This window comes from Macrotis lagotis, chromosome X, assembly GCF_037893015.1.
Source record: "Macrotis lagotis isolate mMagLag1 chromosome X, bilby.v1.9.chrom.fasta, whole genome shotgun sequence".
NCBI classification, from domain to species: Eukaryota; Metazoa; Chordata; class Mammalia; order Peramelemorphia; family Peramelidae; genus Macrotis; species Macrotis lagotis.
This window is the reverse complement of record NC_133666.1, coordinates 582,373,588-582,391,461: the sequence shown is the minus strand read 5'-3', so window position 1 is coordinate 582,391,461 and position 17,874 is coordinate 582,373,588. Positions and strand designations below refer to the sequence as shown.

The 17,874-nt window shown below is 34.5% G+C and overlaps 1 protein-coding gene across 3 annotated transcripts in view; it reads right to left on the bottom strand.

Moving 5' to 3' along the window:
- The window catches only part of COL14A1 (collagen type XIV alpha 1 chain), a 265,288-nt gene that overhangs the window by 69,335 nt on the left and 178,079 nt on the right, over nucleotides 1-17,874 (bottom strand). For all 3 annotated transcript variants that reach the window (XM_074201475.1, XM_074201474.1, XM_074201476.1), the window contains 6 exons: nucleotides 15,329-15,406; nucleotides 11,720-11,806; nucleotides 6,130-6,183; nucleotides 4,251-4,346; nucleotides 2,554-2,607; nucleotides 2,106-2,159 (listed from right to left, as the gene is read on the bottom strand). In XM_074201475.1, the coding sequence (XP_074057576.1) occupies nucleotides 2,106-2,159; nucleotides 2,554-2,607; nucleotides 4,251-4,346; nucleotides 6,130-6,183; nucleotides 11,720-11,806; nucleotides 15,329-15,406 (423 nt within the window). The remainder of the gene's footprint in view (nucleotides 1-2,105; nucleotides 2,160-2,553; nucleotides 2,608-4,250; nucleotides 4,347-6,129; nucleotides 6,184-11,719; nucleotides 11,807-15,328; nucleotides 15,407-17,874) is intronic.

The window sequence follows — 17,874 nt, the reverse complement described above, 5'->3', positions numbered from 1 at the left end:
TTTATACTCATACTATTTGAAGCAGCTATTTTTTAAAAATGCTTACTAAGGCTCTATACTTAGAAAGTATAATTGTTTCTCTAACTTTCTTGTGCTCTCTTATCTTTACAAATATTGATTTTAATTTTCTTTCAAAGATCTTATCCAAAGAATTAATTGCTTAGATTAAAAAAATCATAAAATGTACTGTTGGAAGGGTCTTTAAGAATCTGGATTAATACAACTTGGATACAAAGACACTAAATGACTTACCCAAGGTCTTATAGCAGATATAACCTCCCCCTCCCATTCCTTTGAAGAGATTCTTGAAAGAGGATTCTGCATCCTCTGTAATCTCTACCAGAGCAACAAATCTGAATGTTCTGGAATTTTTCAAAATAGGAACTGGGATCATGTTCAAAGTTTTATTTCTAAACTAATATGAGGGGAGGAGAGGAATCTCAGTGATATTACTTCTTATCCCTCTATTTACTTTATTACAGTTCCAAAACTTTTATTCCTATAGATAAAAACCTATTATGTAACTCTCTTGGGTTTCCAACATTTACAAAAATTCTCTAGTAATATAGCAATTTTCCAGGAAAAAGAATGTCAAAATCTGTCATAAAATGATCCAGCAATAAATCCCATAAGTCATATTGGGAGATTCTTCATCAGCACTTGTCACAAGAGTTGTCAAATAAATTATGTGAATGAAACTTTTAGAATGGTAGTTTTTAGCACCTCAGGGCTCATAGAAGAATCTAGGTGTGTAACTACTCAGGAGCCTGGCTCAATGCCTTTGCCAAAACATATAAATTCATTTAGATACTCTTACCACATGTACAAGAAAATCCCATAAATCTCACCTGTACAGCGTTCCTTCTTTGAAAATATTCACTTGAGTTTATGTACAGATTAATACAGCTAGGGGAATAGGGACCACACTGAGATTTAAAACATGTTAGATGATTTTTTAAAACCTAACTAATTTCATAAGGGCACAATAAAGTCTACTTTCCACCCCAATAAATTCCTTCTCCTTGACAAGATCATTAATCCTGATTTAAAGGCAATATTTGTTTGAAAGAACTAGAGTCATTTACTTAGACCCTACCTAAATTTCTAAAATTTATCAAATATTACAAGAAATTTCAAATGTACTTCTTTTATATGAACTGGACCTTATGGTCACTTATTATAAAAAAAGTCTAAAAAAATAACCATGCCACTGACCATCTAGGAGCAGTGATAATTATGGTAGGCCAGGAGCAAAGAACATCAACTCTCCTGCTCAGCCTTCTCTCTGACTACATTAACTGCTTCTTGCTAGTAATAAATTTAAAGAATGTATTGATGGACAGATTTCCTATCTTCTTGTTCAAATATTTTAGTTAAAATATCTATTTAATAGATAAGTCACTTATCCATCTGGAAAATAACTGTGAACCTGGAAGTAGCCATCTCCCTGCACAGTGGTGCAGTGGATAGAGCACTAACCCTGGAGTCTGGAGGACCTGAGTTCAAATCTGATCTCAAACACTTAATATGTACCTAGTGTGACCTTGGACGAGTCACTTAAAACCATTGCCTTGCAAAAAAAAAAGAATAAAGAAATAGGAAAAAAGATACCCTTGATTGGCAAATTGCTGTCACAAAGCCTACACACTTTATCCAGTGAAAGAGATGAAATAATTTTTCATCCAAACAACTATGTATAAAATAATGCAAAAAGTTAGAGGTAGCAGGATGTATAGGAAGCAATAAGGAGAGAGACAGATTGAAATCTGGGGCCATTTAGTATAGCCCTGTTTATCCCTAAATCCAAATGAGCCTCGATGACATCACTATATTGTAGCACAGTACCATAATTACTGCTCAGAATGAAGAATTATGGTTAAATTGTGTTTTGTGTTTTGTGTTTTTAGGAAAATTAGGAATTGTGAAATATATTTTGAAAAGTATTTGGACAGGTTTAAATTTTGAAAGAGACAAACATAATTCTATGACACTTTACTGTTTTATAGGTGTGAATGAATGGAGAAGGGTGGACAGAGGGTCAGAAAAAAAGAGAAAATAACAGAAAAATCAATAACGTTGTTATAAACTATTGAATATTTTCTTACCCTCTGACCTTGTGAACCATCACGTCCTGGTGCTCCAGTACTCCCTGGAATTCCCTAAGAAGATGAAGGACCAAAAAAGGAAAAAAAAAAGTCAGATGAACAGCGTACCTATCATACCCCTAACTTATTTCACTGAAATACTGAAAAACCTTAGAGGAGATATGATGCGGTGAAGGTGGGGGGGTCTTTAAAACTTAGAATAGGGCATACAACTGTGATTCATGGAAAAGAAATGTTTCCCTGTCTTCTACCCCTCCACATCTTAGCTTATGGTGAGGAACTTCAATGTGACTCCTGGGGAGAAAGAATTTAAGGTAAATGAATTTGGGCTAAGTCAGTACTGTACTGAAAATAGAAACTGCTTTCCAAGCTAATAACCCACTTCAAAAGTCAATTGCCTTTTCCCCATAAGTCTCTCAAGATGATGGCAAGGAATTAAGGAGAATACCTGTGGGCCTGGAAAACCAAGATCTCCCTTCTCTCCTTTTTCTCCTGGTGTTCCCTGAAGATCCAAAAACCACATGGAGTTAAACACACTCATCAATTCACATACTGTTTTTTTCCCACCAACCATTCTTCCTTAGTCAACATTATGTCATATTGGTACCAATATACACATATCATATTAAATATACACGATATATTAAATATTAAAATAAATGACCTCATACCAACATAAACATAGAATTTAAAGGTTTTATATGTAGGAACAGTTTCGAGGGCATGAAGCAACAGATCCTCATTATAGCTGGAAAATGAAAGGACACTAAGTATTTGGAAAAAAATCATAGACATTAATGCAACCCAGAAAAGGGGACAGTATAAGCATGGAAACATAAATGTAATAACAAGGTTTTGCTATTCTAAGTCCCTAGATTTCTAGAAGGGGATATAAACAACTATCTTTTAGATATAATCATTTCAATAAGATATATAATTTTCTATAGAAGTCGACATGGAAGTGGAAGACTTAGGTTTAAATGTGACCTAAGATACTTACTGGATGTGTGACCATGGAAAATGCATTTAATCTCTTTGTGACTCAGTTTCCTTTTCTACATCATAGGAATAATAATAATAGGTAACTCACAGGGTTGTTGTGAAGAAAACATAAGAATACAAAGCAAAGGAAACTGTGCACATAGAGTGGAATGTAATATCTATGTATAAAAGAGTAGTTTCCAAAGAATGGTCCATGGGAGAAATAGCTCAAGAAGGAAAAGATGTAGTCAGAGCAACAGTGCCATGAGCAAACAAAATATCACTCAGATGTGGCTACAAGACATATCTTTAAAATCAACAAGTAGCAACATATTCTACAAAAACAATCTTAATTAATATAAGGAATTATAATTTTGATTTCCAAAAGGCAAGGGTTCTTCACATGAATACATGAATAAACAAAACATGAATAAATAGAATTTTTAAAACTCTATTTCAATATAATTGCTTCCTTTTTAATTCTTTCATTCTATTTTGTGCATTCAAAACATTATTCTGAGCAAAGGTTCATCAGCATTACCAGGGGTTAATGATACAAAATAAAGGTTAGGAAACTCTATTAAGGTAAGAAACACAGATATCAGTAAGAAGAATCTAATGTGTTTCATCATGACATGAACACACAGTCAGATTCAGAGTGTGGAGCTTTTTATTTAAATCTATTGAGAACAATAATCATTGGATAGGTATTACCATTCAAGTAAAATTCTTTTGGATGCCAATGGAAATGAATAAGAATCATAAGTCTATGGAGGGCATGTACTTTGTCTTTCACCATCAAATTAATAAGATGCCAATGCAAATTAATGAGAACTCATGTTTATATATCATGTTATGTTTTTCATAGCCTTTGTATCCCTTATATACTTAGTTTAACAGACAGGCTGTAGTATATTATCCCTACACTCTCAAAACTTCTTGTGCATCTCTCCTCAGGGTGCATATTTTATTGTATATTGCCCTATTATAAAAGAGAAATGACTACAGAATTAGGACTGTGACTTTTTATAAATTGTCCAAAGCACTTGAATATGAGGAGGGACTGAAATATTTTTAGTCAGACATAGATTTTACTACTAATTATTCACTAGAAATGTTATATTAATCTGACATTTTAGCAATACTTATTTATATACAACTCACTGGCATGCCTTGAATGGAAAGTCCACTTGGTCCTTGAGGGCCAGGGGGACCCTGGGGTCCTGGAGAACCTGTTTCACCACGAGGACCATCTGGTCCCTAGAGGGGAGCAGAGAGAAGTCACGTAGGCAATAAGTTAAACCCTTTGATATAAGATTATTTTTATAGCACTCAATAATTCAAAATTTCAATTAAAATTAATGAGAAACTGATAGACCAATAATACCTAGCCTTACATCTGTAAATTCTCTATTTACTTATCCTACAAATATTTATTGTGTTTTGTCTATTATGTTCAGGGTCCTAGGAGAGATACAAAATTTAAATAAGCTGCAGCCCACATGACTAGAATACCACTGAATCACAGATTTTATCTTCCCTCTTCATCTTACAAATGAGGTAATTGACTCAGTGATGTCAAATGATTTGCCTGTTCAAGATCATTTAGGGAACAAGTTTCAGGACTAGGATTTGAATGCAGGTTTTCTGAATCCAAATCTAGTGTGTGGGTTGTTTTGTTTTTTTCATTGAAGTCTATATGAATACATTGCTCTCTATGACAAACAGCATTACTTGTTTATTATATTAGAGAGGCACAAAATTAGAATAGTAGCTAAAGGCTCAGGAGGAAATTCATTAACGTATGGGGAAATTACAGAGGAACCTTAATTGCATTTGCAGTCCAAAGACGGAAGATTCAATTCTAGTTCTGGGCAAATGATTACAAGTTTCTGGGCCTTAGTTTTCTCACTTGTAAAATGAGAGAGGTGGTCTTAGGAGAAGAAATCTGAGCTAGCCTTTAAACTCTCTTCAACATTTTAGCGTTTTGGGGGGAGGAAAAACAAAACAGCAAAATCTCTAACTTTTAATATTTCATGTCCTACATTCATAAACCATGAAATGGAAAAGCAAGCAAACAAACAAATAAACCACATTTCAACTCACCAATGTAAAGTCTCAAATTTTACCATTAAACCTCTGAAAGAATTGTCCAATATGAAGAACATGAGAAACTTCAGCATAATTAGAAGAATAACTGACTATTAACAGGTGGGTTTTTTGCTTTATCTTCCTGGGGTCCCTCTTCATGTCCCTATGCAAGTATCATTTGCTTTCTGGAATGTAAACTCCTTGAGGGCAGATATTGTCTAGTTTGTTTGTTTTTCTATTTGTATATTCAGAACTCAGCATATTGTCCAGAACATAGTTAAAGCTTAATAGGTGTCATTTGTATCTATATCCACATCAGTATCCACCTATTTATCATTCATCTATCAGTCAATTATGTATCATTCAACTATCTATCCATCTACATTGCCAATCATTCATCAACATATCTATCTAACTTCTGACTTAGGATATAGTCATGGTAAACTCCAAAGAAAAATCAAGAGCAATCCTAAGTTGTTTGCTATCAGCCTCATAAATGGTTAAAAGATTTGTCATTAGCTTTTGATTTCATTACCTTATGACATGTGATAATGAAGTCAATGTTGTGGGTTTGTCCCCCAAATAAATCAATAATCTTTGTTGCATTTCAAGGCTAAACGTTCTCTAACAGAATGTCTTTCATACTTGGATGTGGTATTAGAAAGGGAAATAGATGTGACTTCAGACATTTCAATACAAAATCTTTACAATAACAATAAAGATAACTCAAAGGAAACATTCCACACACTAATTCAGTATAGTCACTTGCTTAAAGAGAGGGCAGAACTCCAATAAGAGACCTGGGATGTAGAAAATGATAGGAAAGGCTCAGTTTTTATCATTCCAAGGGAGCTTTGGGTTGGATAGAATAAATAGCAAAAAATACAGAAACCCCACCAAAAAAAAACCCTTAAAACCTCTCTCATAGTAAAAACAAATAAACTCAAGTTACCTTTGGACCTTGGTCACCTCTTTGACCCTTTGGTCCTCGGAGTCCTGGACCACCCTGGAAACATATGCAAAATATTAACTCAAAGGTCAGCCTCAAAAAGTATGTTTCAATCTTATTTCTTAATGATATAGGGTATTACATCCCAATTTTGTATAAATACCAATATACTGTAATAGTGTTAAAGCTTCATCACCATCCAAAGATGAATATCTATACTGATTACTTCTCTCCCTCCCTTTAGTGATTTCACATTTTGAGACCTTTCCTGCCAAAATTTTTTCAGAATTTGGCAAATGACTTCGATATATTTGACAATTATATAATATCCTCATTGCAAGTACATAGATGAATATTTTCCTTTAATTTCTGCTATAAAATGCCATATAAAACACACATACTTATGATTTTAAATTATTCAACTAAAATTTGAAAAGCATATATACACACATACGTACTAAAGAAGCCTGAAATTCTTGCTCTGATTTTAAAAATGATATTAAATCAAATGGTGTCATATCATTTTAAAAAAAAATATTATTGTGGTTGATGAGTTAATATTTGGGAGAAAGGAGGAAGGTTAAACTTCAAAAGAATAAAGAATAAAATTTTAGACCTGACCATGAAAAGGTCATCATTCATGATTTTTAGCATCAATAAAATCATTATTATTAGCAATAAGAATAGCCAGCATTTATGAATAACTTTTAAAGTTTGTAAAGTATTTTACAAATATCATCCTACTGGATCCTCACAACACCTCTGGAAAGTAGATATTATTATTAGCCACATTTTACAGATGAATAAAGTGAGGCAGATAGAGGTTATGTGACTTGCTAGGGGTCACACAGTAAGTAAGTATCTGAGACAGGGTTTGAACTCTAGTCTTCCAGACTCTGGGTACAGTTCTTTATCTGCTTTGTCAGTTAATAATGTGATAGTTAAGCCTATCCAGAATTAAGCTTTCAGAAGATTTTTTTCCATTTCATAATTTTATCCATTTTGAATATCTTGGAAAATATTTAATACTTTAGTATAATTTCTGTGGTTCATCTCATAATATATATATATATATGCATTTATATACAATATAAATACATATAAAATATCTATGAAATTGTTTTTAAAGACAACCCAAGGAAGGGATAAATTTAATAACAATGGATTTCTTGGTGATTTTAAAGACATTTAATTATTACAATGAATGAACTATCTACTAGACATATTGTCTTAGGTGCCAGTTGCTTAGCTGTTCAAAAAAAAAGATACAAGATCTCCCTTCATGTTGTTTACCAGTCAAGTGAATGTCGTATTTGCTTGACTTTAATACTTTTTCCTAAACTCAGTTACGATTTGGTAATAAAAGTATTCCACTTGGCTCTAATTCTATTTCAGCAAAAACTAGGAGCATGCTTATTCGACTAGCTTTAGCAATATCTGAAGTTGCTAACTCACACCAAGTTACAGCTGGAGTGAGGGAGTGGCGGGAAGAGGCAAAACAACCCATCCCTCTCTCTCTCTTGGGTCCAGAGAGTATACTAGTTCTCAGAAAAGAATAGTCCCCAGTGAGTGATGATGACTGAACTGAGGCAGCAGGTTTTGTTTGCTAATGGGGGTTAGGGTTCTTTTGGTCCAAAAGTAACTCATTCCTTTAGAAAACAAAGGGCACAACTCTATTGACTTTCAGAGGTGGCAAGGCCTAAACCCTTATAAAAGGCATAGGGTTGTTCCCAGTCCTCAAAAAGTCAGAGTTGAAGAGTGCTAGAACCTATAAAAATTCACACAGATGACCTGACTATAAGGCATAGAATAAATGGGGATTCAAAACATTGCTCTTTTGGGACTGCTTCACTCTAAGACTATTGCAGGAAACAGGTGTTTGTTTTGTTCCCCTCGAGCTCGTTTTCTATACCTGGTGACCAAGAGAATAGAAACTTTTTGGTTCTGCTCTCTCTATTCCATTACTCTAATTGTTCTGTTCTCTTCTAATTATTTAGATTCACTTTTTTATTTTTCCACCCTGCTCAAGAGGCTTCCTGCAAAGTCCTATTATGACTAGGAGAGGGATTAACCAATAATCCCCTTCCAGCCACCATTTTGGTTTGGGATCCAGACAGTCAACTTTCATTTTCTTCCTGGCTTTGTATGACTTTTAGGACTTTGTCATGATGCCTCAGTTGATATCTTACTCTAGAACTTCCCTCAAAACATGAGAGTCTTCTCACAATGAAAGACCCATTGTTTACTGGGGCCATCTCACTCTAGAATGTTCTTTTACGAAGCTAGCACACTTTCTTGGTTGATGGGTTCTTCACAGGACTTTCATTTTTTGAAGGTTGCTAAACCTTCATTCCTCTCTCAAATCTAATTCTAACTTTACAGACTTCTGAATACCATGCCCCTATGGATTTCATCCCTTCCTCCTCTTTTTTCAGCTTCCTTTGGGTGTCATATTTGGCCATTAGAATTTAAGGTCCATTGATGGCACAGATAGCACTTATCTGCCTGGCTAATCATAATACTCAAATATTTATTTCCTCCCTTTCAAGAAAAATTATTTCTTATAAGTTTAGAATTATTGTTAGGGATCCTGGTATTGAATATGAAGCATTTTTGATAGAGCTATATGTTGGTACTGAACTAGGAATTTCTCCTTGATGAGCCACATGTCTTATGGTTGCCATTTAAAAACTGTCTCCCTACTGTTGTGTCCTTATAAGAAGTAGTCAATTTTCAAAGTATTCTACTGATCAGTGAAAAAGTTCCTGGGTAGACCCTCATCAAACAATGGTTGTGGCAACATCAATAAGTCTTTATACTCATTTATCAATGATATAGATCTCACAAGAACTAAACAGTCCTTCCTTTCAAGATTTTTTCCTCCAATTAAATGTGAATGGCATCTCCTGAAATGTTAATGCATAATCATATGTTTTGAGGGATGATGTTTGAAGAAAGGGATTGTATTTTATACTTTCATTTATATCCCCCAGTGCAAAACACAGTGCTGGAGGTGTACATGATATACCCTAAATAAATTTGAATCAATTAATAATGTTAATTATATTTAATGTTTCAATGAAGTGAGGAAAAGGTCAATCTTAGCAAAAAATATGTCTTTTATGGGCATGCCACAAAAAGCTTTTACCTTATCATTCTTTGTACAAATTGTTCTGCAACAATTGTTCGGTTCTGAGTGGGATTGCCTTGGAAGAGAAGATGACTTGGGGCAGTGGGTACCTATCTTAAAATATTTGAAAGGCTATCATATGAAAGAAGAATTAATTTTTTCTGTTTGGCTCCAGAATGCAGAACAAACCATAATAAGTAGAAATTATAGAGAGGAAGGCTAACTATAGGAAAAAAAAAATTCCTTACAATCAGATATCCCAAAGTGAAATTGGCTACTTTGGAAGACAGTGGGTTCCCCTTCCCTGAAAGTATCTAAACAAAGGCTAGATGATTACATGAAAGGAATATTAAAGAAGGAATTCCCATTTAGGTATAAATTGGAATTAGATAATTCTGAGGTCTTTGCCAGGCCTAACACTATGTGATTGCATGATCCTATATCTCAGGTTTTCCAAATGAAATTTGTCATTCATAATTGAACTTTGTTATTCCTTAGAACACCATCTTCCTTCTCTTTACCTCTCTTTTCCCACTTTGATTTGTTTCACCTTCTGCTGTCTCTATCAGCTTTGAATGGAAGTGCATATAAATGGTTAATTCTCAAAGGTTTTCTATGTTATGAGTTATTTGTAAGATTCCCTTGAGTTCTAGTAAAGAAATGGGCTAGAGAAACCAAATAAACTCAGAAATGTTGCATGCAAGTCTCAGGAAAATTAGGGTGTCCAGCAAATCTTTACCAACTATTTAACAACCCATGAGGGATAATAACTTACCCATTGTTTCTACCCATTTCAACTCTTAGTTATGTCCTCTGGGACAAGGCAGAACAAGGAGAATTTATTTTACATATGACTTCCTTAGGGCATAACTCCTCTGTGGGGTAAATTTCTAGAACCACATGTGGCTTTCATGGAGTTCAAGGCTAGCTCCATACATGTGGAAGGATGACTTTGATCACAGGCAGAAAATCTTAAAATAATCTGAAGAATGGAATGGCTTTTTTCTTTTTCTAGTATACTGCAGGACTATTTAAAGTAAGGCAGCAAATGAATTTGTACTTTCAATAGAAAATGATAGGTAAATGTGTACAATAAAATATGAAGAAAATTGGATTGCACATTTAATGCTGAAGAGATGCTCCTTTGTGCCAAAGATAAAAAGGAATTGGCAGGAACCATTCCAAATAACTCCAGAAGGTTCTTCGTTTGTGAAAAAAAAAGATTTACTGAACTGCAAAAAGTAGGAAAGAGTATATGATTAGAGCCAACCTGGAATTAACTTTCATCCTGTAAGCCAACTGTCTGTCTGGGTTATCTACTGGGGAAATGTCTTACATGCCAGTCCTGCTTAGCAGAAAGTCAAATGTAAAATGACAGGTCCTGTAATCGTTTGGTTTCCACTACTTATTCATGGACACTGACCCTATTTTCTTGTCACATTGGCCTCAACAGACTTGAAGGTCTCTGACAATAAACTATCAATGTCTTATCTTTCTCAAAGAAAGACACATTTTCTTTGACAATTTGGCACAAGGTGAAAAGTAGTATCAATTGAAGTAGTTATACACGGGTCTTTAAAGAAGGATGTTAACTCCCTGGTTCTAATTATTCTGAATTTGTTTGGCCCTTTATTTCCTTTCTGGTAACAATATGTTAAGAAGAATAAAACAGGGAAATGTTTCTCATCAAAGGTATTTACCACTGTGATGGAAAATATGTTGTAGAAAGTGTAAAAGGAATAAAGATTCCCTGGGCAGCTAGGTAGCATAATGAATAGGGTGCTGGATCTGGTGTGGGAAGATCTGAGTTCAAATCCTATTTCAGACAGTTATCAGATTCATAATTCTAAACAAGTCATTCAGTCTCTCTACGCCTCATATTTCCTATATGTAAAATAAGGAGATTGCACTCAATAACCTATAAGGTACCTTCCAACTCTATGTCAATTATACAAAAATGTGGTTGGAAGACCTTTAGCATTTTAGGTGGGACCTTCTGTGAAGGAACCAGAAGAAGCATGCACAAGAAATGTATGGTTAGAGAAGGAAGGAATGAGGTGCAATCTGCATCAATGGAAGTGCCCACAACAAGCAGGAAAGGATCTCAGATCCACTGAAGCCCTAGAATATACTACAAAATAGCATTAAGTTTAAAGCCCTACATTTATAATAGCATTCTAACTTTGATTAAAAAGGGGAAAAAAAAGAAAATACATGGTAAAGTGATGAATTTCTTTGACCCCAGTTAGGGAATAACTTATTTCACACATATCAAGCACCACTTTTATACATATATAAATTAGGTTCAGCATAAGCAGAGGTTTACAAGCACAATATGAGTATTCATGTTGGAACAATTCAGTCAAAAAACAAGTCCTGGGACTCAAAAAGAAATGGTTTCAAATGTACATATGAGTGATCTTTCTTCTTTTGGGGGAAAACCAGAATTTATTCAGTACTTACAGGTGGGCCAGCAGGTCCTGATGCCCCTTTGCTGACTTCAGAACAAGAACAGGAATGTGGTAAAGCTGGACAATTTTCCTCATCCCTCTGTTAATAAAAGAAATAGATGAGTATTAATAAATATCCTCTTCCAGAAGCTTTTCTAACTCCAGGGAAATAAGTTAAAGATATTCAATAAATAAATGAATGAATGAACATGCTAGACAATTCTTTATTTTCATTTAGCTATTTTTTCCTTTTCTTTGTAATTCCAATGTTTTAGTATAGAACCTACCAATATGGTTTTTTTTAATTTAAGGCAATGGGGTTAAGTGACTTGCTCAAGGTCACATAACTAGGCAATTATTAAGTGTCTGAGGCTGGATTTGAACTCAGGTCCCCCTGACTCCAGGTTTGGTGCTCTATCCACTGTGCCACTTAGCTGCCCCCTATATGTTTTTAATGTTTGATAACTGACTTTGGTTTTCTTTTTAAAAAAAAAACATTTAAAAAGTCTCTAGTCTTTCAAGCACATTCTGTATGCTAGCTAATATTCTAGATAAAAGAGACTGAAAGGTGAAGATTGGTACAGATCCTGCTGCCTTCACTTCTAGTATTGGGGAATTAATACAACATACACCCAAGCTAGGACGAGCTAGGTAGAATATGATAGAGCCAAAGAGAACCAAAAGGAAATGGGAAAAAAGGACCCCCCCCAAAAAAAACTAGGAGGGATACATTAAGTAGGTGGTATCTGAACTGAAACTTGAAGGAGGAGAGGGTTTTCAATAGTCAGAAACTGAGGCTGGGTGAAGGATATGCCTAATGGGGAGAGCCATAATCAAAGACATAGAGAAAGAAGAAAGTAGGGGGAGAGGAGGGTATCCAGATGAACTGGAATTTATGTGAAGGAGGGTAAGACAAGCATGTATTATGTAAACATTGAAAGTTGAGGAGATATAAAATTTAAAATATTCTACTAGGGATTCAAGTTCATCAAACACAAGATAATCTGCAGATGGAGAGTGATAACAGCAAAGGGCTCAGGAAAAGATTTTTGTAGAAGATAGTAATTGAGTGGAAGGTGATAGCTCAGGATTCTAAAACTTAGAGGCAAGGAGGATAGTCCATGCAAAGATTTATAGGCAAAAGATAGTGAGTTGCTTTTATGGAATAACAAGTAGATAGAGTTCCAGGCCTACAGTCAAAAAGATTCCCCTTTCTAAATTCAAATCTATCTTCAGACACTTACTAGTTGTGTGACTCCAAGTAAGTCACTTAACCCTGTTTGCCTTAGTTTCCTCAGCTGTAAAGTAAGCTGGAGAAGAAAATGGCAAAACACTTTAGTATCTTTCCCCAGAAAATTCCAAATGGGGTCACAAAGAGTCATGTGTGACTGAACAACCATTACAAATAAGCCAGATGAGTTACATTATAAAATATATGAAGAGGGATAATGTGAAAGAGAAAAAATCTGGAAAGGTAGCCTGGAGACAGAAAAAAAAAAGCAGCTTTTAATGGAAAATTGAGCTCTTCATCCTAGATGCAATGGAGAGCCATCGAAGATTCATGAACTAGAAAGGATGACATAACATGATCTGTACTTTAGAAAGATTATTTTGGCAGCTTTTCTGAGAAGCAAGTAGAGAAGAGAAGAGCTAGAGACCAGGGCTAATATTAGTAGCTCAATCTACATTAGGGTGGCTGTTGTGTGAATGGAGAAGAAGGAAGGTAGAGAAAAGAGATGTTTGGATGTATAGTCAGCTCTTCCTTAACATATATTTAAAAACATGAATTTTTTCCATGATGCTTATTAGGGAACATAAAATGAATTTCAAGTTTGCTTCTGCTCAATTTCTTTCCGAGCTAGAATGCTGAAAACTGCACCATTCTACAACTCTTCTGATGGTCATTTTTATAAGCAAACTAGATATTCTTCTTCAAAGTAATATACATATGGTATATCTTTGGGTAAAATAGCAGCCATGGGCAAAGGAGAGGCAGTCTGTACCACCCCCACCCTTCCTTTCTTTCTTCTCCCACCCCCAGGCTAGGCTACTTAACTTACTCATGTAGTAGCAAAGGAATGGGTCAAACAGCAGCTTCAGGTCACTGACATGGACATTTCTTACCCATTTAATATGTTAAAAACTCTCCTACCATTTAAAAAATTAGGTTCCTAAATTTTTTAATGTATTACTGACAAAGTGTTTGAGCATTGTGCTTCTAGTCTTTTTTTCCCCCATAAGCCTTTATTTTTAACTACATAATTCTACACAATTCTGTGTTTTTTATTAACAGGTATGTCACATTATAGAAGAACTAAATGCAATTGATAGTTAATTAGATATTTGACTGTAAGGAGAGAATGAAGATTCCAGGAAGATTCCTAAGTTAAGAACCTTGATGCCTGGAAGGTCAATAATGTCCTCAGTCAAGATGCTTTCCATTATGTACTACTTTTTCCTCACATCCACTCATTTTTTTTATGGCTTTTTGCAAGACAATGGGGGTTAAGTTCACATCCACTTCTTTCTTCATTAAGTCTTGAGACTTTGAGAAATTTTGCATCTAAAAGGTGGGGCATGAATCTATTTACTTAGTGTATTATCTACCAGAAACCATATGTGTGTTATGTATGTATGTGTGTATGTAAATAAATAATTGTCTGAATGACATTTGATAGTAATTATGGCAAAAGCCATCTTATTCACGTATTGTAGCTAGACAAAGAGTTGAACCCAGAATAGAAGGAAGAAGATCACATTTGAGAAATTACACTGTGCTTTTAATGATCCCATAAACAAGCCCTATAATGGCAAAATGTTAGGTTCCTCATGGGTAATAAAGAGTTAATAGCTATACTACCATCTCATGTTTTCTAACAGCCAATAAGCAACCCAGGATTCCATTTCAAGTTAAATTTTGATTCAGTAAATTGCACCAAAGTACCCTGGTAGGGCTAGAGGTATTAGAACAGAGGCTTTCTAAAGAAGATTGAATTCCGGGCAGAAACATTTGAACAGAAATCCACTTAAAGTTACACTACTTCCAGAAACCACTGTCATCTCAAACCCATCTCTATTACATCTATTTATCTCTCCCTATGTCCCTTGACTGTTGAGTAATTACCAGTTCATGTGGCTCATTTGTGCCTACTCTGTAATAGTCTCCCAAGCTTGTATGGTATGGATCTGATTAGTGTCAGTCACTGCACCTGGACTCAACATGATGATGTCATTTGATCAAGAAAAAAAGACAAAAACCAGTCAACTGAGAACCAATTCTTTTTTTTAGGTTTTTGCAAGGCAATGGGGTTAAGTAGCTTGCCCAAGGCCACACAGCTAGGTAATTATTAAGTGTCTGAGACCGGATTTGAACCCAGGTACTCCTGACTCCAGGGCCGGTGCTTTATCCACTATGCCACCTAGCCGCCCTGAGAACCAATTCTTATGACAGTTCTGCCCCAAGAATAAATGACTTGCATTCAAATTCAGATTGTGTTCTCATGGAAAGAGAAAGGGTATATATCATACAGAGAATAAACCTCCTCTTAAGAGCAATTTATATAATATTAATGAATTCTGATTTTTAAAAAGATACAGTAGATGAAAAATGTAGACTTCTTACCAGTCCTGGGAGTTCACAGCATTTGTCTTTATTGGCCCATGAAGTAGAACAAACAATGTCAAACATCTGAAGCTGGAACTGTGATTAAGCAAATTGTAAAAAAAAAAGAAGAAACAGAAACAGAAACTTTATTAAATAAGAGAAATTTATGATTAAAACCATGTATACATTAAGAAACAGTCACATATTTGTAAGCATGAAAGTAGACAAAGGTCTTTTTAGACAAAGTTTAGTAAATCAGTATTTCCCCAAATAAGAAAATTCTTATATATAAATATGAGAACAAATCTATGTTTATAGCATATAAATATACAACAAAATTTTAAATCCATTTCCTGCTGATTATTAATAATATAAACAAATAATGAAAAACCAAGGACACATAGAATGAAAATTGGCATTTCAATGAAGTTTGATATAAAAACTTCCCATATCTTTCTTTTACAATGGAATCCTTCAGTATGTAGGAGTCACTGAAAAGTCAAGTATTATATTATCATGGATGGATCCTCATCATGATGGTGCAGATCATTAGCTTATTTCCAACTACTTCTGAGTGAAGATCATTTTAATCTGTTAAAGATCCTGTTGAGGAAACTCCTGGCAACAGGACAGATTGCAATTATGAAATCTGAGTACTGTTAATCCCTAGGCTCAATTTTTCTTATGGTTTCTTTTTTTCAAGGAATCAAGACTTTTGGTTACTGAATACTGAAACTCTGGATTTACCTAAGGATGCTGCTTTGCTGAGAACATTTAGGATCCACTAGAAGAAACCATCAGATGAACTCAATTAAGTGTGTACCAAAAGAGATTAGGTTATTTATTTTGGAATGGAGCCTTCAATGGAAAAAAAGCATTTCATGTATAATAATTTCTGATTTATGTTTAATAATTCTAAGATGCATCATTCTTCCTGGAGAAAGATTTTTTAAACAATAAAATTTATACCACTCAACCATCTTAAATGATAAAATATCAGCAATTGAAATGAATCCCTAGGAAAAAATATACAATAGCTAAGAGTTTTTAGAGAAACTGTAGAGTTATTTACTAATTTATCATCTGTCTTGCTTAACTCTATTGTTAAATGTGCTCAATAAAATCAATCCTGCCATTTAAAAATTAGGTGCTATCTTTTCTGATTTATGTTGGATGAAATGAATGATGCTTCCTTTGTACACATTTCATATTTTTGTAAGTATCTATAGTGTTGGCATTTACTGCATTCACTCAGAGATTTTTCTCCCTTATTTGAATATGTACTCCTGAAAATCCATAAAATAAATGTTCTAACATTCTTTTATTTCAAAAACTATATATGCAAATATTTGCAGATACAACTATGTCAGACAAGGATGAGTTGTGATATGTATTCCTGGAGGGAATACTCAGATTATAGAAATCACAGCTCCATTAGAAAATTAAAATGTTAGAATACATATACAAACTCCTGTATCAGAGTATGCTCCATCCCAACATTGTGACTGGTCCTTTCACTAAGGGGAAGGAAATGAGCAAATGGCAATATTCATCCAGGTAGTGCAAGTATACCCAATCTACTTTCTACGTACACCTATGATATGTTTATGTCTGTATTCCCATATTTAAGGGAATTTGTGATCTTATTGATATAGATACACTCATCGCACACCACACACACACACACACACACACACACACACGTGTGCACATCCTCGTGTTAACTGGTCTATTATTATGGTAAATAATAATGTAAAATGTCTTCATTTTCTAATGATCCCTATTTCATATACAATTTTAAACTGTATTTTCTTTCATGTATTAGGAGAATATAAAAAAAGATATTTGCAATATAGTTCTTATAGTTGAAGCAAACATTTTTATTATAAATTTATCTTTAAAATGTCACGTAGAGGATGATAAATAGATAGAGCATGTTCCAAGAACTATGTCAAGTGCTGATTATATAAATACAAATAAACAAGGCAGTCTTTGTCCTCAGAAATTCAAATTCTAATGAAAGGAAATAAGGCAGCTTGTTGACTTGGTTAGTTAGAGCACTGGACCTGGAGTCAGAAGATGAGTTCAAATCTGACATCAGAGACTTACTAGCTATATTATCCTGCTGGGGAAACCACTTAACCCAATTTGTCTCAGTTGTTTTTTTTTCTATAAAATGAACTAGAGAAGGAAAGGCAAGCCTCTCTAGTATCTTTGCTAAGAAAAACCCATGGACAGTATGGGGTCATGGCTAAACAATAACAGTTGACTCATTATATGATCTTGGACAAAACAACATGGCATAGTAAATATGCAGGAAATGTAATGTAATACATAGAGAACTTATCTCAGAGCCAGAAGGCCATGGGTACAAGTCTTCTATTGATACATATTGACTGTGTGACCTTGGGAGAGCCCCTTAATTTTTCAGTGCTCTCATTAAGGCTATATATTGCAGAGAAAGTACTAATGCGGTAGAGTGAGAAACCCCATATACCACTAAAATCACTGATCTAGTCCCTATTCCTATATTTCCCAGAACATGTAGCACAATGCTAGACAAA